Source organism: Coturnix japonica, chromosome 37 (genome assembly GCF_054131305.1).
Source record: "Coturnix japonica strain WE chromosome 37, WE-NBRP24, whole genome shotgun sequence".
NCBI classification, from domain to species: Eukaryota; Metazoa; Chordata; class Aves; order Galliformes; family Phasianidae; genus Coturnix; species Coturnix japonica.
The window spans coordinates 1,364,594-1,386,612 of NC_140699.1; the positions used below are offsets into that span (position 1 = coordinate 1,364,594).

A 22,019-nucleotide genomic window follows, 5' to 3' on the forward strand; every position below is an offset into this window, starting at 1 on the left:
CAGAACTATTACTCCTCTCCTTTTATATCTCTTAGTAAACTGCTTTGTTACAACCCACACGTTGTACTTTTTTTCCCCAATTCTCATCTCCATGCCACTGGGAATTGGGCAGTGCACAAAGCACTGTGTGCTGCTGAGCCACATGCTGGATTCAACAACCACCATCATTCGGGTGCCCGATGAGAGGCTCCAAGGGTTGAGATAACAGCACATCTGTCCAGAGCGAGATAACACAGGGGTTTGTGGGAGCTGGAGAACTGCAGGCCATGATGCTGAGAGTTTCCCTATTTGTGGAGACTGATGAGTCTTCTCATGAAGCTGCATTGCACAGCTCCTTGCTTGCTGCTTGTTTTCCCTGCTGCATCATTTGTCAACTTGGGATGCTGGATTAGGGTATTTATTTTGCTATGCTGTTTGACCTTGGTCTATATCACAATAAAATTGGCAGCCAACAAAGTGAAGTTTTGTGCACATTCAGCTCTGTAGTCATCTTTGTGTTTTGAAAGTAATATTGTTGGTATGATTAGGAATTACACATTTTACGTTGTCTTCTCTGGGAGCCAGGGGTATTCAAGGAGTGACTGGATATTGTGTTGAGGGACATGGTTAAGTGGGAGCTATAGGTAATAGCCTATATGGATAATGACCTATGAATGGTTGGACTGGATGATCTTTTAGGCCTTTTCCAACCTTGGTGACTCTATGATTCTGTGACTGAGGTTAAACATTATTCAGGAATATCAGTGAGAGATCTACCCCAAGGTGAGAAGGCTCTGCATGGCAGGGGGTGTGGGATGGTCTGGGCAGCTGCCTGGAGTGGTGGGCACCCCCAGGGCTTTGGAACTTCATCTCTGAGCAACTGCAGGATCCTGATAAACTGGTAGAATATTGGGGGCAGGTCTGCTGTGGCTCTGGTAGCCCCCAAGAAACACACATGACTGCAGTGTGCCAGATCCAGAGAGCTGGAAATGCTGACAGTGCTGCAGCCCTTGCAACTCTTGGCACAGACCCTGCAGCAGCTCCAAGGTTTTGCCACATGTCCTGCGTTTGCTCCATGCTCTGGACAGATCCCGCTGTCACTCATCCCCTCATAATGAGCTCTGCAGTCACTCCTGCAACAGGTCCTGTAGCTGTTCCAAGTATTGCTATAAGAAAATGAAACAAATTCCTCCCAAGGGAGGTGCACTGTGCCAGGAGGTACAGCCCTGTGGTCACTCCAACCCCTCCAATGAGCACAGTGGCTGCTCCAACTTCAGTCACAGGTCCTGCGGTGATTTCAGCTCTGGCAATGAGCTCTGCAATTGCTCCAACTCCTGCAATAGGAAAAGAGCCTCTCCAGTTCCTACAGTGAACCTTGGGACTGTTAAATACCCTGCAACAGGTCCTGGACTTGCAAACAGATATGCATATAAACAATTATCATCTATGTATCATATGTATATGTACTAGTACATGCACATATGTTAGCCACTGCCTATATTGTATATATGTGAAAATATACTATATATATAAGATATGTATATATGCATTTATCATATTTATAATCGTTTTCTTTTTATCTTGACCTTAGACCACAGATTCTAAACCTCAGCACTGCCTTGAGTCCCTTACAGATCTCCTTGGACTTCTGAAACTATCCCTGGCAGTCAGTGAAATGCACCAGAATATCTTGAAGTCTTCTCAGAGAGCAGCTCCTGAGGTATATTCCTTACACCAGCTTTGGAAGAGGCCTCCAGTTCTCTGGACCTGCTCTAAAGGGGCCCGCTTGTTATGGCAGTGCCAGCAAGGAGACCAGCTCTGACAGACCTGTTCATATTGCTGGCTACTGACTGCAGCCCTCGATTTCTGCTGTATAGGCAACAGACAGTCGTGAGACACACAAGACCTTCAGGACTGCACAAATGAGAGGGCTCGAGAGCACTGTGGTGGTGTAAAGAGATCAGAAATGAAAAGAGCACGTTGAGCTGCTGTCTGTGGCTGTACCTCCCCTAATCCAGACAAAGTAGGAAGAAAGAAAACCTAAGCAAATGTCTTTTTTGAAAATATTTTAGCCATCTTCTAACGTATTCAGGGAATCTGGATACATGTTTACATGAGCTCTTGGAGTGAAAAAATGGAAATTAGGTAGGAAAGAAGTGTAATACATTTTTATTTATGAGTTCAATTTTTTTTTTTTTTTTTTTTTTTTTTTAACGTTGCTATATCTCACATAATCAAACAACCAAAGATGCATAGAACATAAAAAACCAACACTGGGAATCATATAAGAAAGTTGTGCATTTTATGGAAGCTGGAATAGTGTGTATTGCAACACCTTCCTGAGAGCGTGCTTGATCTCCCTGTTCCTCATGCTGTAGATAATAGGGTTCAGTGTTGGAGGAACCACTGCATACAGAAGTGCCACTGTCAGATCCAGGAGTGGGGAGGAAATGGTCGGGGGCTTCAGGTAGGCAAAAAAGCCAGTGCTGAGAAATAGGGAGACCACGGCCAGGTGAGGGAGGCACGTGGAGAAGGCTTTGTGCCGTCCCTGCTCAGAGGGTATCCTCAGCACGGACATGAAGATCTGCACATACGACACCACTATGAAAACGAAGCAGCCAAATACTAAACTGATACTAAAATTGAGAAACACAGTTTCCCTGAGATTTGATTCTGAGCAGGAGAGTATGAGGATCTGGGGGATTTCACAGAAAAACTGTTTCACTACATTGCCTTGGCAGAGAGGCAGTGAAAACGTACTGCCAGTGTGCAGCAGGGAATTGAGAACCCCAGCGCCCCAGGCAGCTGCTGCCATGGTGGCACAAGCTCTGCTATCCATCAAGGTCCCGTAGTGCAGGGGCTTGCAGATGGCAACGTAGCGGTCATAGGACATGATGGTGAGAAGGGAATACTCTGCTGAGAGGAAGAAGAGAAAGAAAAAGAGCTGTGCAGCACATCCTGTGTAGGAGATGGCCCTGGTGTCCCAGAGGGCGTTGGCCATGGCTTTGGGGAGAGTGGTGGAGATGCAGCCCAGGTCAAGGAGGGCCAGGTTGAGGAGGAAGAAGTACATGGGGGTGTGCAGGCAGCGGTCGCAGGCTACGGCTGTGCTGATGAGGCCGTTGCCCAGGAGGGCAGCCAGGTAGATACCCAGCAAGAGCCAGAAGTGCAGGAGCTGCAGCTGCCGCGTGTCTGCCAACGGCAGCAGGAGGAACTCGCTGATGGAGCTGCTGTTGGGCATCTGCTGTTGTTGGGCTTGGAGTCCTGTTCAGAGTGCAGAAGATAATGACAAGTCCAGACCATTCTCAGACACACTCCTCCTGCTATACTATGAAATGTTTTCATTCTCCTACAACAGTGTACATTTAGCACCATTACTTGCCTTTAATTTCATATATTTCAGCATTCCTTAAGCAGAAGCAGCATATGGAGCTCTAACCTTCCTCTTCTTATCCCTCCTCCCTGGATATTTTCATGTGCTTCATGTCTCATATCTTTAACCCAACTGCTCTTAGAGCCCCCAAAACAGCCTCTGTGCCATTCAGTGTGAATCCTAAAAAGCTGCCTGTTTGCAGATTGAGTGAATTATCCATGTCTACTGAAAATTAACATTCCCTCAGAACAGGAAAAGGAAACCCCCTGCCTTGGCTATCCTCAAGCAAAGTGCCCTCAGAAACATACTGTTGTGCAGTGGAGCTGTGATCCCCTGCCCCAGGCAGCAGCTGTGGCAGCACAAGCCCTGCCGGGGGGCTCCTTCCCCCCACCCGTCTCCCCGCAGCGCCCTGGGCAGCTCCCCGGGCAGGCTGAGTGCTGAGCCTGGCAGGCGGCAGAGTCCCATACCCGGCACACAGCCCCTGGGGCACAGCAGGGACCCTGCTCTGCAGGACAGCCCTGGGCACCCACCTGCAGCCCCGGCTGCACAGCCTGCAGCCGTGCTGGGACATGCAGCTCCCCCCCACACACACACCCCGTAGATCTTATGCTGCAGCACAGAAGCCCTCAGCTGGACCAGAAGGCTTTTTCCACAGTAAAGAAACATGCATTACCTGCTGCCAGTCTGCTATGGAATGTCGCATATTTTGTTAACCCTCTATTAAAAGCAGCTGCATTGCCTACTGCATGAGACTTACCGTGTTGTGGTCTGTGAGCAATGCTCCTTCGTAGAGCTCACAGCCCGCTCACACAGTACATATCTTGTAAGCTCACTCCAATTTCTCTCCTCTCTTTCTGTCACCTGCAGGCTGTGCTGTGCACAAGAGCTGCTCCTGGGCACAGCTGTCTCTCTACATCTCTGCCCACTTTTATGAGCTCCCTGTGTTTTAGGAGCCCAACCCAGCTGAGCAGTAGAGGATGTCATTTTTATCCTTCCCACTTGTCTCCCCTGAGATTTCCCTGCATCATCATGGCCAACAGTTCCTGAAAGTCAACAGCATCATGACTGTGCTTTGAAATCTGTTGAATTTAACAACAGATTTCAGGTGGTCAGTGACAAATTCCTGACATGTGGTTAAGCCTCTCAGAGAGTGTTTGCTAAAGCAAAAAGGAGCACACAGACAGGGACAGGATACCATAGAATCATAGAAACACCAAGTTTGGAAAAGATTTAAAAGATCATTCAATCCAGCTGTTCACCTATCACCAATAGCTCCCACAAATCCATGGCCCTCAACACAACGTCCAATGATTCCTGGAACACCTCCAGGTTCGGTGAATCCACCCCCACCCTTGGCAGTCCATGCCAGGTCCCAAAGTTCAGGACGTGGCATTTGGTCTTGGTGAAACTCATCCCATTGGCTTCAGCCCAGATCTCCAGCCTGTCCAGATCCTTCAGTAGGTCCTTGCTAATGACAGACAGGTCCACACTCCCAGCCAATTTGGTGAAATCAGCAAACCTACATAGGATGCACTCAGTGCCCTCATCCAGGTCATCAATAAAAATATTGAAGAGGACAGGCCTGTCTGGAGGCGTTTTTGGGGAAGTAACTTGGCTTGGCGAAAGATCAGACGCTTCCTTGAAAATCCATGGTTAAATTATGTAGGATGGAGTTGCGGAAGAGATACAAAGCCACTGCCCCAGGGCATCAGCCTGCGCTCTGCTGTGGGTCAGGAGTTGTGGAAGGGTCCTTGATGCATCTCCTTCCCCGCAGCACCAGGGCTGAGCACGGGGCAAGTTGCTCCGTTGCTTTCATCCGATGTGTTACTCTTGCTTTCGTTTACCTAAGTACACCAATTAATTGGTCATAAAGTTGTTCAGGCTTTTCATTAATAGGGAACGTGAGTGATTTACAGCCCCTGGGAATAATCCATCAGATGAGCCGTGGAGCTCAGGCTGGCTGTTTTCAGAGAGAGGCTACGCGGCGATGCTGCTTGCATAGCAAGGAGTCGTGCTGCAGCCATTGGTATTCAAGGAGTGCTGCCCAAAGGGAATTTTTTAAAGATAATTATGACGTTTTCTCCTTTCCTTCCCCTCTTCCTACTGCACTTTGCCGACACGATGTGATGGAGACATAGCGGCGTGGGCTCCCTCCCCTCAGTGTGCGTAGGGTTACTGTTCCCGCAGCACAGGGAGGCAGCCGCTGTGGAAGGGAAGAGCCTTCCTGGATCACAGCACTCATAAATATCAGATGGAACCAGCAGGAAGGAATTTAGGTTGGGAGTAAAATGACACAAAGCCCCGTGTTGGTTTTACGCAGGTGTGGGGAAGCCTGAACAATTATTCTTTCTGCGCTGACAGTTGAATATTTCTTCCCTTTGCCTTACTGTGGTATTTCAGTTTCCTTGGCAACCAGGGTGTTTTTTTTTTTTTTTGCAGGCTGGCAAACCCTCCCAAGAGCAAATACAGGGAAGCAGGTGTTGGCCGTGGCTTTGCACATTGCTTGGGCTCCTCCAGCTGTGGTTCTATAGGATGCTCCTTGGGCCATGCCATGAGCTGAGTTCTGCGCGGCATCGCCGCGTGCCACCAATAGTGTTACCTGAAGGACTTAGGCTGCAGACTGTGCTGAAGTTATCAGCATTCCATTTTTCAGAGGGTGAGTTAAGTGTGCAGAAGGGCTGAGGAAATCACACCTTGGTTTTCTCGCAGAACGTGGTGCTGTAGTGATATTTTAGGAAGGTATTATTTCTTACCCGTTACCTGTGAGTCACCGTGGTTGCGAGCTCAGCCACCTCATTGCCTTGTGTCTTCCAGATCGTCTCATTGATCCCAATTGCTTCTAATGAGCTGCAGTAATAACCAGCACACCTTATCTTTGGATGCTAAGGAGTATAAAAACTAGCTAATTTAGATCTAACCAGCTTTAATTTAGATCTGTGCTTTGCCACTGGAATAAAAAGAATCTGGGCAACTACAGGCAGAGCTGTGCAGTTGGTTTTTAGCATGGATTCTGTTAGGAAAAGAACCACAAGCTTTTCTTCTTTTCTGCCTGCAGAGGCAAGGCTGAGGTGTCTTGATGCTTTGACCAAAGGGAGATAAAGCTCCTGCAAGCACCATGCTTGGTGCCATGTATATGCAAGGAACTCTATTGCATTTATGTGATTGCTGTGTTTGCACTCTGCGAGTTTCAGTAGGGAAGTGGGTTGTCTGGCCATGTCTCATTGACCACAACTAAAAAAAGCACAAGAGTAGTCACTAAAGAAGTTGATGCTTTGCTGCAAGGTGTAACGTCCCATTTTCTTGCTGATGAAAGGAGGTAAAACCAAACTGCCAGAGTTTAAAAAGGGATTCTTTTCCTCCTAGTACTATATTTGGTAGTAAGAAGACATGAACTGTAATGGAAATGTAATATGGCTTTATAAGCAACAGGTGAAATTAAGGAATTTCAGTTCTTAGTTAAGTGCTCACATTTCTTATGTTCCCCAGTTCCCTTCAGAGTTGAGCTAAAAGCATCCCTAGATAAGCAGCTTTCCAGACTATGGTGGGATGGGAAGTGCTCCAGATAACCCTACTTGGTGAAGTTGGATGTATCTGTTTCTGCTCCCAGGTGGATTCTGGTGGCGCAGAGGCCAGTGGGTGGGTGAGCTTTAAGGTGCTCAGATGTGAATGTTCTTCTCTGTTCATGCCTGATTGACAGAGCAAAATCTTAAAGGTCACACACTGCCCAAATGTAAATGTCTTCACTGACAAGCACATGTAAGTGGGGCCCGTACTCAGTCTCTTGTGCAATACTTTCATCTCTCGGTACGGTTGCTGTTTTGAGTAGTTGGTGTGTTCTGCAGGTCAGACTTCAGAGGAGTACCCAACTGTGAACGATTCCTTTAAATCAGTGCACCTGTCTGCACACCATGCTGCTGAAGCAGTATTTGTTTCTGCTACACCTGGAGGGCTCCTTCAGAGCCGGGAGCTGAGTCCTTTCCAGCAGTGATCATCTGAGTGTGATCCTTCTGGATGGTCTCACTCTGCTGTGCCACTGCAGCAGGAATGAGAGCTGAGGAGACAGTTGTAGTGCTCATCTGAACTGAGTCCACGTGCAAAACAAATCAGCAGGGCCCGTGGCTTCTCCCTACTGAACAGAAAAGAGATGGATTCAGGTACGGTGCCACTTACCCTCTTCTTCTTGAGAAGCATTCTGGTGCTCTCTCTACTCCTTCAGAGATTAAAGTGCCCCAAAATGAGCCCAGTCTGAGCACTCAGAACTGTGGGAGGATGCAGTGCTTGTTGTGCTGACAGAGAAACACTAATACAAACTGCTCCGTGTCTGGTTTGGCCACCTGCACAGAAAGCTGCTGTGGCTGTTCCTTATATGAGCATTTATAAAACCACTTTTGGGTGATGAGAAAATGAAAGCTGGGAGTTCAGCACAGCATTTGCTGTGTCCCTCTCCCATCACAGATTATTAATCCTCATAGGAGCAGCCTACTCTTTTAAAATAAAACCCAAAGAACAGCAACAATAAAGAACAGTGAGTCAAGCAGATGTTACAAGGAACAGGAAGAAGGGGAACATGCTGCCCTTCACTAATTATTGGAGTAGTGCTTAATATCTCACTCTTCTGTGGGCGTATGTTAGGCAGTGAGCTAAGGAGTACTCAGGGCTTTGATTTTTACCTGGAAGATGAACGCCCTTATTCTCAAGAGCATCGCGTTGGTGTGACTGTGCAGGGGGGAGGATGCAGAAAACCTGGAGTCAATCAAAGGACCCCCCAGACATTGTTCTGCTGTCACCTCTGCATCCCATAATGGTTCTGGGATGCTCTCTGACCTGCTGGCACCAGGAATCTCTGCACACTCAGCTGACGCTGGGATTACAGAAGTGCATTGCCTGACTGTGAGCAATAACGAACAGTGAGCTTCGGGAAAACCTGACTAATAAGAGACCTTAAGCACACGTGGGTTTTTAAAGCTCTGTTATATACCTTTAATCTTCCTGAAGATTATAGGGTGACAGGATTTTCTAGAAACGGGCAGGATTGTTAAAACAGTGTGCGGAGATCAGCTGTGAAATGACTACTTTTATCATAACCTCTCAACGAGACCTCTCTTTATGCTGTTGGGAGATAAGCGTAGGTTGTACCTGGGAAGTTATAATAAATGCTAATTGAGTTTAAGTATCTGTTCTAAAACTGCTGCTTTTTCTATTTCTAAGGAGGGGGAAAGAAAAAAAGGAGGGGGAAGAGGGTAGAATTGTGACTCTTTTGAATGGTGACTGAGCTAATTTGACAAAACACGTTATTAGACTGTGCGCTGGAATGCTTTTCTGTGCTCTGTAATGGATCCCCCTAGTTTACAGAAACATGCTTTGTTTAGAAACAACCATGGCTGCATGAGATCTGGATTCACCCACCCGTATGGTTGCAAACACAAATACGTGAGGAATGAGGAGAAAAATTGCTACTGCTCTGTTTTGTAGCTGGTTCCATAAAGCTCACCCTGCTTGCAGCGGACACCAAGCTGCAGCTGGATCCTGCTGTCACCCAGCAGCACCAGTTCTCCTGGCTCTGCAGTGCTGCTGAGATGTGATCTCACAATTGTCAGTATAAGGCTGCACCTTTCTCTGTTTCCTTGATTTTTTTTAATCTGGGTGATGGGCAACAACTCTGACTCTTCTACTGACCGGGTAAGCTGTGGTGGGTGGGTATGTAGGGTGTATAGATAGGCTTTATTTAAATAACAAACACCAACAAACCCCGTCTCCCCAAAAAATATCACTTCCAAGGAACTTTAAAGAATAAATCCTGGCTCACCCCTTGGCATAGGAGATCAAGGACTAAAAAAGTGGCCTAGACACAAATCCTACTTGTCTAAAAGCTTACCAGATGTAGCCCGGTGGGCTGACCTGGCTCAGCTTCTTTGATGCAGCCTGATGCCTTCAACTTGACTTTCTAATGCTGTCCCTTTGCTCCCCTGAGAGATGCTTGCTCTTCTTTTCATCTCGTTTTCAGTTGTGACAGAGTGCATCCTTACTTTGCTAGAGCCAAGGCAGGTTTGTCCCTCCTAATAAGCAACAGACTCTGTTGTCCTTCTGTCTGTTGAGGTGTTTTGTTTAAGGCATCATCTTTTCACACTCCTCTGCTTCCTGCAGCTTCTAATTAATTTTGATAATGAGATACTTATTGCCACAAGAGTATTCAAAATGTAGGTACAATTAACTATTGGGAAATTGGCCCTCCTCCTCCATGGAGGAATGGAATGGCATTGACTATTCCTGGCAGTGACTTCTGTTTTCCATCATGGATGGAGGTCATTGCCAGGAACTGCACAGCTTCTTCCCTTTGGGTTTTGTGGCTGTTTCTGGAGCAGGTCCTGCTCCTGTCTGCATTCTGCCCTGGCTAAAGTGAAAGGAGCTGTGCCAAAGCTGCTTCCTGATGAAAGGAGCAGCGACACATTCCCCTGTGGGCCCTTACAATAGGCAGGGGAAAAAGCACTTGTGAAGATTCAGTCTTGGCCGTGTGTATGTAACAGGCAGTGCTCCTGCTTCTGACCCTCCTTCAAGTCACCATGCCATCCAAAGAGCTCTAGTGAGGCTGAGATGGCACTGGAAGTGTGTCCTCAGGTTGTGGGCTCTTCTGCCAGCAGTGCCAATAGCAAAGGAGCATGCTGCCTGCTGAATTACCCGTTTGACAGCTTATATGCACGTAAGCTGGTACTGGTGATTTATTTATTTACTGTTGGCTCTCCATGACCCCTCTACTGCAAATGTTGTATGACTGCAGCCAAGCCCCTCTGTAGGTCCCCATGTCCCTAAGAGCTGTGTTGGCAGCTAAAGGTGAGAGCTGGTGCCTGCCCTTGACCTAATTCTGGAGCTTGTGTGTACAAATCCATCCCATAGTATTCATTCCCCCGGAGCAGACTTCAAGTAGAACGTCATTACGCATAAAACAGCAACTAGGGAAGGGAGAAAATATCAAAGGGCTGATGTTAATGCATGATGCAAAGTGCCATGTGCCACAGAAATTTAAGTACTCTGTGTAGCTATGGGGATTGAACTCGGTGCTTCAAGGCACAGCAGCATCCAGAAGCCAAGTTGGATGAGATCATCAACAGTAATGCATTCAAACCTCTGTAGGTTGAAAGCAGAAGGTGATGGTGTTTCAGGGGTTGCACGCTCCTGCTATCAGTAGGAGAAGCCCAAAGTGTGTTTTGTGGGGACATAGAAACCCTTAACCCACCTGCCTGACTGGCTGGAAATGGAATTGTGAAAGTCCAGGTCACTGCTCAGGGTGAAAAGAGCTGTTAAGGCTTAACATAGCCTGAAGTTGTACCTTCTGTGTTTGTGTCGGATAAAGGTGGGAAGAATCTGAAATCCTGTGCCAATTATTCATAGTGGTTATTAATCACCGATGAGGGTTGGGATCAGATGATCTTTAAGTTCCTTTCCAACCAAAGCTGTTGTATGATTCAAGCCATGCTATTGCCAGGCTGTGTGCATGAATGCAGTTTTGGTGGGGTCCTCCTTCACACAGTTTATACCTACAGATCATCAACTCTGTCATTTGTTAATTATTAACGTGATATCAAAAGCTTTTGTATTTTAAAAGCCACAGAAACCTTTGCTATTAAGCAGTACCTACCGCAACTTTGAAGTTCTTTGGTTCAGGGATTAACCATGCATAATCCTTTGGGTTTCTTTCTTTTGATGGTTAAAATGTACTAAGGACTGCTTCAAAGAGAAAGCAATGACGTGGCATGATAAAACAGCCATATTTAACTGTTTTTCCTGGTACAAACAGCAAAAACCTGCAGATTTGAGGTTGTTTGGAAGGTGTAATAAACACTCTCTGATGACATATGAGGCTAAAGGTTACTCAGCTTTCTTATGATGTTACATTAGGAATCCTGATGAGCCATTTCCACAGAGGGAAACTACTCATTACACAGAAGAAAGTGCAAATATGGGAGGTAATTTCTTGCATGTCTGTAGGGAAAGACAGGTGGTCTGCATTGAACAGAGGGGGAGGGCTGTCTAATGGAAGGATGAGTGGGGATGTCTGCCATTCAGAGCTTATCGGGTCAATGAAGGAAATACTTTCCTGTTTTCTTTCTTTTCTGTTCATGTGAAGAAAATAGCAATACAGAATTCTTCAGATGTAATACTAGGAGGGTGGATATGCTCACTGAGGTACAGGGCAGTGGAATCTATTTTTACCTTAAATTGCAAGTACCGGACCAGAAGCATAGTGCTTTTTCAAGCTTATAAGCTCTCTTACAGAACTGTTTGCCACAAAAGAAAATATGAGATCTGTAGGTAATTGTATTTTGGATGCAAGATGTAGAAATCATTTGCAATTTCACATTTTACATTTCCATATGTTTCAAATCACAAGACAATGAGAACCGTGTTTGTAACTTATAGCAACCGTGTGAGATCATATAGTTGCCTCCATTCTAGGACAGGCAGAACAATTGGGAACCTATGCGTTGCATGTTGGTACCTTTTCAGCTTTTATGGCATGTAAATCCAGACATCCTTAGCTGAATTTGGTAACTTCTGTAACCTAGTTCTTATCAATAAGTATAGGATCTTATATGTGTGAGTCTGTCTGTATGCCTGTAATCTATAGTCACAGCCTGAGATCCCTAAACTTCAGCCATCTCTACTAGTGTTGCTATATTCCTATTTTCCTGATAATTAGCAATTAGAAATAATTAGAAACTTTATTAGAGCAATTAGAATAATTAGAAACAGTGGAGAAGTAGGTAGGACTGAGATGCCCAGATGGGGGCTGCACTCAGTGCTTCTCTGTTCTGCTCCAGCTGGTTCAAGTTTCTGGGAGGGGACAGGGAAGTGCTGCAATGAAGTCGTGGGAATGTGAAGAGGTGCAAGGCCGCACGTTAGAAAGTTTACTTCTAAAACCTCAGACGTTTGACTTCAGACATAGTGAGGGCTTGAGCAGGGTGTACCCCCCATGCTCCAATTGCTCCAAAAAAAGTTTATTTTGGACAGAGCACTTCAGGCTTGAACTGCTGTTGTGAGTTTGTGCAAGCAGCAATATACAGATGAAGGGCTTTGGAAGACCTCCACCCCATCTCTAGCTTCTTGATGCAGGATTGCTCTGTTTTTGATGTATGATTCCTTATTTAAGGTCATTGAAGCTAATGCTGCAGTCAGGTCTTTCATGATGGATGTTTTTCTTAAGTCTATTTCACCCACCTGATTGCATGGCCTCAACCAAAGAGGAAATAAGGCAAATGAGGCAAGGAAGCTACTGGAGATGGTCCTTTGGGTTGTGCTGAGCCTTTGAGCTCCCATTTATAACCTGCTGAAGTCACATCGATACCACCTTCCACTACCAGTCCCTCCCCCCCAAAATCAAATGCCCACCTCTTTTCCTTTTGTCTCTCCACCAAAAATTAACAAAGAGTTAAGTGTTATTTGGAAGTTCTTCGTCTCAAAGTGTTCTCTTAGCCATTTGTCTGTATGTTTCCAGGGTATCTGTGGCTAGGGAGTTTTAAACGAGTAGAGAACAACTCTGGTTTGACAGCTGTGTGCTTTGAAACAAATCTAGTTGATTACTTCTGCTTTTTTTTTAGCTGAAGTTGACTACAGACATCAGTCCTTAGTGCTTTTACTTCAAAATATATGTATTTATTTCAAAGCTCGTGCTTATTTGCAATCCCAGCTTTGTACACAGTTGATTATTTTCATATTATTTCCCACTTGAATGAAAATCATCTCAGGCAGTATTACAGATTCAATTTTCATTGCTAGTGCACATCTGTAAATATATTTTCAGTGAATATTTGTACACATAGTTGAATGTTTTCTTTCTGCAAAGTGTGTGCCAGGAATGACTGTATTTAAGAGTCGTACACCTGGTATCAGTGTGATTCGAGGTAAGATTGCTCCCCAGTTTTAGAAGGAATTTACACTGCTTGCTCACTTGTTGCCATGGTGCCACTGGTTTTGTTTTTGTAAATGTAGGACGTGCTTTCTTTGTAAAGGGCCTGTGAGTTCACTATTGGCTGCTTGGAGTGCAGATTGCTTTAATCCTCATAGTTTAAACAGGCAAGTGTGAGGATGTAAATAGAATAGGCAGAGAAACATCTAAGTGGCTTACCAGAAAGAATCCTATGGATGCATCCCCAAAAGTTTCAGTTGTTGGCTCCAATTTGTGTTCATTCTCACTGCTTTGCTTTCTTCAAACACACAAGGCTAACAAGGCAGGTCCTGAGCCTCTCAGAAGAGCAAGGAGCAGTGTGACTTACTCTGGATGAGTGGTAGGCATTAGAGAAAGCAAGAAAATACTTTTAACATTCTCTGTCATTGTTTCAGGGTCTGAATGATTTGGCTGAAACAAGGCATCTGTGTCATGGAGCAAATATTCATCTGGTTCTACTTGTTGTGGAGGTGATGGGGGCAACTGAGAAACAGTGGAATGCCAGCAGTGTGAAGCAAACCTTCAACTCTGTCTTATCCCCCTGACAGCACATTTAGGTGATCGTATTTGTGACAGTGGATGAGGAATGGTAGAGCCTGATTTGTGTACGTGCTCCAAATAAAGTGCTGATTTCACCATCAGCTGAGATGTGTTAAAAGTAGTGGTATTTTTATTCCATCCTGCTTTAAGTCTGACCGTCAAGAGCACTTGGGTATTTTCTGCAGTGTTAGGAAAAACATTGTACTTTGTGCTACCTGCTGTCTGTGCTCCAGGGTCTATTAAGGGCTACCGAGCTCGAGGGCTTGAGGTTTGGTTTGCTGGTTGCAGAACAAAGTGAGAGAACAGCTGATGGTTCTGTGTGTGGTTGTTGCTCTGTGGCACAGAAAGGTTGGCACCTGTAATGAAGTATGGATGTCTAAACAGTACAGTGCACACAGTAAATAAACTTTGGTCATCTGAGGGTGAACTGACCAAAGCTCTGCAAAGCAGGAAAAAGTAGATTTGCTTTGGTTTTTTTTTTGTTTTTTGTTTTTTTTTTGTTCTTCTTTTGAACACACTATTGCATAATAGTTTGATTTGTGGGAAATGTTTGAGAAATAGAGAATCTTCCCTTTTCCAGGTACTTGTGGGCTGTCTGTGAGAAGCAGCAGCTATAGCACTCATGTCCTGTGGTGCAGAGCGGGCCCATATGTCTTCACCTCTGGGGGGAACTGATGCTGTTTACTGTGAAAGATAGTCTCTTGTTTTCCTCTAGAATAGTCAAATCCTCCTCTGAGGAATCCCTAAATTACAAGATCAAATCATTGCTTGGATGCACCGAGCGTGAGGATTCTGCTTGAGAAGCACAAGCTTCTTGAATTGCTGCATTGTGCAAAGGGAGAAGGAATCCTGGCTTTCTGAACTGTAGCTCAGGTAATAAGGGAAGATGATCCTGATGGCCACAGCTTTTCAGTGCACCTGGTGCAGGGAAGAGCACTGTGGGAGAAGAAGAGGAAGAAGGATCCAAATGCTTCAAATGGAGTAGGACAGGGAAAAAAGCACAGTTTTCTCAGTTTATGTTAGAATATTGCTGTATACCAGAAGCACCAATGTGTTAAAATGCCCAGGTATTGTGCAATGGTTGCAGAACGGGCTCAGATAAGGCCTGGTGCTTCTGGGTTCTGTTTCACAGCACTGGAGAGTTCATACTGCAGTATATATCTTGCTTGTTATTTACCAACCATCCTTTTTGCAGTCCTAGAAAATTTATCAAGTTAACTCCCCTCTCTCCCACACACAGTTTTAGTATGTCCACTTGTATGGGAGAGAAAATGCAATTAAACCCTTGCTTTTATCATGGTGTTATTAGGGTGAGAAAGTGCTGACAAGGCCTCTGCCTTCAAACTTGCTTCAATCTAATTGTTCTCCATTTGTGGTTCTATAGTTGACTTTTTAACTGAGCTTTTCCTCCCCTCAAATTCAACTTGAGCTGCATTTTTTCAACATAATAATGTTGCTTAAAAGGAAGGGGGGGGGGGCACAAACATGGCTCTGTAATTTTGTCTTCATTTGAACTCTTTATGATGTTGTTGGCATTGGGAAAGAAGATGGAGGAGTGTGGAAGGGGTTGATGGAGGAGGTGAAACTCAATGCAGCTACTCCTGTTGATAAAAGGTGGTAAAAGGTGGGCAGATCCAGGCTCTGGTCAGCTCAGCATAGCAGCAAGAGCTGGGGGGAGAAAATAATGGTTGTTGCAGTAGTAGATAACATCTTCAAGCAGTATTAATTCAATTGGAAGGTTGTAATAAAACCATTTATTTTCAAAAAATACCAGCAGAGGCCAGTTGTGTTTTCCTCATATGCAGAGCAGTTGTCAAAGGAGGTCATCAAAATGATGATTCCTCATCTGCCCTGCTTCTTATGTCCTTGACTATTTTTATTCACTGTTTTCATAGCTAGCACATCCTGCTATGCAGAGTTCTCTGCAAATAAGCCCAAATTAAAAGTCTATAAATATTTATTTTTCTCCCCGTGAAGCAAAAAGATTTTGCGTTGCTTTTATTACAGCATTATCCTTGGTGTCAGGTAATCTATCTGAAAAGATATAAAAAGAGAGTCACACTTAGAAGGCTTTTTCACGTTCTTGAAACTGAAGGCAAATATTGACTCTGCTTTTCCCTCTAGAAGAGAAATCTGGTTGTTTTTGTATATAGGCTTCTTATCTAAGATTCAATTTGAAGGGGAAGTGACTTTGCTGCTTTTGTCAATTAGCAAGTCAGCAGTTTCAGAACTTACATGTGATTTTAACATAGTTACCCGAGGATGCATTTGAATTTGGTGTAGATACACTTATTCCACATTATGAAATTGTTTCTAACATCGTTTGCCTTTCAGAGAATTTCAAACCTAAATTGCAAGTGAAAGCTTTATAGTTACAGGCGCTGAAAGTTTGCTCACTCGTGAATGCAAACATGACGGCGGGGTGTGTGTGTGAATGCAATCTGATAGCAGAAAGCAAAGCATTGCATTCTGCAGTTGGACTCCGTTGTGTCAGAAGCGTGAACGGAGATGTGTGTTCCACCAAAGGGAGGACTTATGGTCTCTTTGCTAATCTGCAGAGCATTGAGTCCTGTGAAAGACAGAACTGGTTTTCTTTTGTTGTCTCAAAGCTTGCTTCATGAGGCCTTCCTGATGATAAGACTCTGACTGACAACTGTTAAGTATGCTGGAGGACGGATGGTGGGTGTCATTGTGCCATAGTGTTTCTGCTTACGACCGCAAAGATAAGCAGAAATGGGAAGAGCAGTCTTTCTCAGGGGTGCTGCTCGAAGGAGTGGACCACTGCAGAAGGCGATAACGCTTGTGTCCGGCAACAGAGACCCCCTCTTCCTTCCTTGCTGGCCCATCTGTGGCCAGGAATGTCACAAAAGATGGTTGTGAATCACTTTTCAAGAAGTGTTTGCCTGTTTGTTCAGAAGTTTGGTATTTCCCCCAAAAATGCTGAGCTGCAATTCTCAGACTTTGAAGAGGGAAAATTCCCACCGAAATGGGGGATAAAAGGCCCTCGCTAAACTGGGGACTTTGGAGACAAACTCCCAAAGACACCTTTGACGGAGAATTCCCTGAGGGGAAAACTTTGTCGGAAGAACCCCCGGGACCGGCTTGCTGCGGAGCTCCCTGGCTGTCTCCCATCCCCCGCGGTGATCAGACGAGTTCCTGAGATCAACGGACCTACTGCGTACCTCGCTGGACCCACGGTGGTGACTATATCTCTTTTGCTCTCTGCAAAGATTCCTTGCTTATATTTCCTACTTTCCCTATCGCCTACCTTCCCTTCCCCATCTCCCAAAAAAAAAACACCTAGGTCTTTAATAAACTGGTTGGACCAACATTTGAACCGTTGCTTCTTAATCTCACGCCGGGTATACACATATTAAAGAACCTTGCCTCCCTCCTGCAAAATTGGAGCGAGACATTTTTATTGGCGTAGTCGGCAGGATGCCCGCCGTGAGAGTGTTGTCCTTCCAAAAACTCCAAAATTTTTCTGTATGTACCTCCTGGAGTTGCAAGGACCGATAATTTTGGTAACTTAGATGTGAGCACCTCTCCAGGAAGACCGCTTCATATTCTGAAACTTTACTGCTTATGTGTTTACCTCTCGGGGACGCATGAATTAATTTTGACTATTTGCTTTTGTTTTATATGTGTGTGCCTCCTCGGGAAGACTATTTTGCATTTTTGTGGTTTAAGTAACTTGTAACGTATTTTGGAATTTGAAAGTTTTGTGTGTGCGCCTCTTGGGGAAGTGAGGAAGTAATTTTTTGACGTTTGTGCCTCTCCAAGAAATTTATTCCTTTCTGAGAAACCTAGAAGTGTTTTGTAACTTGTGTGGCTTTAAGCTTGAAGTTTTTCTGGCCTGACAGGGTAGCCAGGAGCGATTTAGGTGTTTGCACTTTCTTTGTAAGTGTTGATTGGGCTTCTTGGTCTGTTGTGAAAAGAAGGAATGATTGTAGCATTTGCATTTGTTTGATAGGTGCCTGTCTCCCTTGGGAGGGGTAAGGAGTTAAGTGTACCTTCTCTTCCCTTAGTGTGTATCTTTTAGGGTATTGAGAAATTAGTGAAATTATTGCCACTATGAAAAGTGAAAATGTGCTATTTGACCTTTTAGAAAAGCATGATGCTCGGCCCTCTTTATCAGGCGTGGATTGGGCACGACAAAACTGGTATAACTTGCAGAGTGTCTCCGACCGCATTCGTGTTTTACAATATGAGGCTCATACTCGAGCCGGGAAAGGAAAATCGTTTATTTGTGCGGTACTCGGTGCTGCTTTAAAAGCTGCCGTGGAGTTCCGAGATGAAAAGCATTCGGCAGAAACCCAAACCATACAAGCATTACAGGAATCAGTTAAAGTAATGCAAGAATTGGTAAAAACTCTGCAGAATCAAATAGTGAACCTTGAAGAACAATTACAAAGAGAGCAACATAATACAGTTTTGTTGCAAATGGCTTTTAAGGAACTATTGACATATAAGAATACTAGCAATACTGCTGTCCATAATTTGCCTCAAGAAAAAACTTTTCCTCAGAAGGAACTACAAGGAATAAAGGAAGGGCTTGGCAAATTAGAGGACTCGCCAACCCAATTGCGTCCTTTGATAAAAACCGAATATACGTTTGATAACGGTGAGGATCTGAACCCTCAAATGAATGTTAAAGAAATTCCTTTTTCTGCCACTGAATTAGCAAAACTGAAAAAAGATTTTAGCCGCTCTCCAAAGGAATCGGAAACAGAATATGTATGGAGAGTCAGCTTAACTGGTGGAGACCAAATTATGTTAACCGAAAAGGAGGCTGAGGGTTATTGGGGGCCAGGTGTATTTTTGACTACTGGTAATAACCGTGCTCCCTGGTCCCTAACACAAAGGGCTGCCTATTGGGCAGGTGGTCTTAACCCTTTAGAAAGGGGAGACCCTCTTGCTATTAATGGGACAGCTGATCAATTAGTGGAAAGTGTTCAAAAAGCTGCTTGTCTGCAAATGATGTATGATAGAAAGCTGCAGACACATCATGGATCACCTATGATGATGCCTGTTGATCCTGAACGGATGACTCCTTTAATCAGGGGGCTTCCAGAATCACTGAAACCTATAGGTATACAACTACAAGGAAAGATACAAGCTATGCCTCAGGAAGAAAGAACCCTAGCAGCATTAGAAGGAACTGGCACCTCAGGCCATTTGCAGTCGGGATGTAAAGTATGGACATGGGGGGAGGTTGCCCAAGAGTTGATTAATTATGAAAGGAAATATGGGCCTGTGGCTTCTTCCAGTATATCTGAGCCAGAGGAAGTAAGGCTTGCAGCAACCATCCTTGCTCCTAGGCCACCTAGCCCAAAACTCTGTGGAACTGGAAGGGTCTCATTGCCAGTAAGAACAGGTAGGCGAAATATTGATCATAAACGTAATCGTCTCTGGACACTGGGCTGGCAAAAGGGTGTTCCACGAGACTTGATGAATGGATTACCCACAGTCAGGTTAGAGAAATTAGTTAACTTGTGGCCAGAACAAAAGCTCAAGGAAAGCTGATGCTTTCGCCCCCTCCCCCAGATGAGTGGGAGGTGGGGGGGGAAGGCAGTTAAGGGTGGATGTTTATTAGAAAGCTCACAACAAAAGGAGATCCTCGATTTAACACCTTCTGTCCCAAGGCCTCCCCACTCCTGCCAATTGCCCCTGTGAGTCACGATCCAGTTGCTGATAAGCTAGGGAAGTACTTATCTCTCTGGCCAGCTTGTGTGGACTGACTCAGCTAACATGAGGCGTTTCCCTAACCTTAATGAAATCCCTCAACAAATATCCTTAGAAGGCTAAGGACACCCCGAAAAAGGAATGTAAAATATACTCCTCGATGGATTGTTCTCTCATTTTTTAATTGTATTAACAAAGCCCCAAAAGGGCAAGTTGTTGTTTTGTTTTATTTTACAGAACATCCCCGTGGGACCTTCACTGAACAGAATGACTGATAGCTGGCTTTAACCATTTGTGTTTTGTGACAGAAAAGTTGAAGATGTGATTGTGCTAGAATTCTGAATTTACCTCTCTTATTACATATTTTGGTTGCAATAGTATTATGCTTTTGTTTGTTGTTGTGGATTGTGATTGATATCAGTCCTTGGATCTGTTAAAACTTCACAATTTGGTTCATAGTTTCTTTTTCAGGTCATTCTGGATTTCTGGTACTTTCTGCACAGTGATAACCATTCCTTCTGATCCCTTCTTTTACCCCTTTTTTTTTTTTTGTCAAAGTGATTATGATTTGCATGTAACTCCTCCATGCTGTTTCCAAATTCCTAACAAATTGGGAAATGAGCCAAGGGACCTATCTAATATCTGTTAGATGTGGTCAAAAATGAAATATATTTTAAAACACTTTGCACTAATGTTTTTCAGTGTCACATAAGTTCAGGAGTTCCATACAAAACATGGTTGTTGAAAAATGTCTAAGTTTTGATAAGAGATGTGTTTGTTTCTGGGATTATCTCTCTTATGGTTTATACTGTGGGGTATCCCACACACTGTCCTGTGAAAAGTTCGGTAAACTATAACAGTACTCTAACTTGCCAAACTAGTATTTATATCTCTCAGCAATTGAACTGCTTTGGAAATGCTCAAGTGGACAGCAGCTGACACAAATACCCCTATTTATTTGTTTTACATGTTTATTTGATACTATTATTTATTGTCACTGTCTTTGTGATTGTTAAATGTTTATGGTATATATAAGCATGGATTGCTAAAGGAAAGTTATATGGTATTAAGGGTGTTAATTTCTATTTTAAAGAAATCTAATGTAGTGGTTTGTTATGAGTGAATATATATTGATGGGAAATAATTATGACCTTACGAGTAACTTTATGTTTAATGTGTTATCAATCAAGGTTTTGATTGAATGATGATGATTATGTTAACATTTAATTCCCCCATATCACCTATCCCTCTTTTCCCTTATGCTTACTTTTTTTTTTCTTTCCTCACCACCGTGAATGGTCATTTGTGCATCAATTTCAAGCAACCTTTGAGCCACGGGGTGGTGTGAAAGACAGAACTGGTTTTCTTTTGTTGTCTCAAAGCTTGCTTCATGAGGCCTTCCTGATGATAAGACTCTGACTGACAACTGTTAAGTATGCTGGAGGACGGATGGTGGGTGTCATTGTGCCATAGTGTTTCTGCTTACGACCGCAAAGATAAGCAGAAATGGGAAGAGCAGTCTTTCTCAGGGGTGCTGCTCGAAGGAGTGGACCACTGCAGAAGGCGATAACGCTTGTGTCCGGCAACAGAGACCCCCTCTTCCTTCCTTGCTGGCCCATCTGTGGCCAGGAATGTCACAAAAGATGGTTGTGAATCACTTTTCAAGAAGTGTTTGCCTGTTTGTTCAGAAGTTTGGTATTTCCCCCAAAAATGCTGAGCTGCAATTCTCAGACTTCGAAGAGGGAAAATTCCCACCGAAATGGGGGATAAAAGGCCCTCGCTAAACTGGGGACTTTGGAGACAAACTCCCAAAGACACCTTTGACGGAGAATTCCCTGAGGGGAAAACTTTGTCGGAAGAACCCCCGGGACCGGCTTGCTGCGGAGCTCCCTGGCTGTCTCCCATCCCCCGCGGTGATCAGACGAGTTCCTGAGATCAACGGACCTACTGCGTACCTCGCTGGACCCACGGTGGTGACTATATCTCTTTTGCTCTCTGCAAAGATTCCTTGCTTATATTTCCTACTTTCCCTATCGCCTACCTTCCCTTCCCCATCTCCCTAAAAAAAAACACCTAGGTCTTTAATAAACTGGTTGGACCAACATTTGAACCGTTGCTTCTTAATCTCACGCCGGGTATACACATATTAAAGAACCTTGCCTCCCTCCTGCAAAATTGGAGCGAGACAAGTCCGATTGGTGTGTCAGCTGCTGGGGAGTTCTGTTAGGAGTTCAGTGAAGGAAAAAAGAGGGAACACAGATGGATGGAAGTCTATGCTTGCTTCTATGTTGGAAATGCATCTGCCTAAAAAGAAAGTATATGAATGATACAGGATCATAGTGTTTATTTTGTTTCACATGCCCTGTGAAAAAGGGGAAACAATAACCCTTTCTTCGAAAGCAGTATTTATCTTGAAAGTGCCTGTTTGCTGTTGGACGGTGAGCATTTGAGGTCCCTAAAGAAGTTAAAGCATCCATTACTTTCTGGTTTTCCAAGAGTAGCTGC

General features: G+C 44.4%; 3 protein-coding genes across 8 annotated transcripts in view; 2 read left to right on the forward strand and 1 right to left on the reverse strand.

The window, feature by feature from the left end:
- Window positions 1–22,019, forward strand: part of LOC146754857 (receptor-type tyrosine-protein phosphatase T-like) — a 433,855-nt gene that overhangs the window by 220,110 nt on the left and 191,726 nt on the right. The window lies entirely within an intron of this gene.
- LOC146754859 (olfactory receptor 14J1-like) lies at window positions 2,067–3,381 on the reverse strand. The gene has a single exon (XM_085526665.1). It carries the CDS (start codon window positions 3,215–3,217, stop codon window positions 2,282–2,284), a length of 936 nt encoding a protein of 311 aa, XP_085382791.1. The 5' UTR covers window positions 3,218–3,381; the 3' UTR covers window positions 2,067–2,281.
- Window positions 16,395–21,618, forward strand: LOC146754860 (uncharacterized). Its single transcript, XM_085526700.1, has one exon. The coding sequence runs from the start codon at window positions 17,904–17,906 to the stop codon at window positions 19,353–19,355; it is 1,452 nt and encodes a 483-aa protein (XP_085382826.1). The 5' UTR covers window positions 16,395–17,903; the 3' UTR covers window positions 19,356–21,618.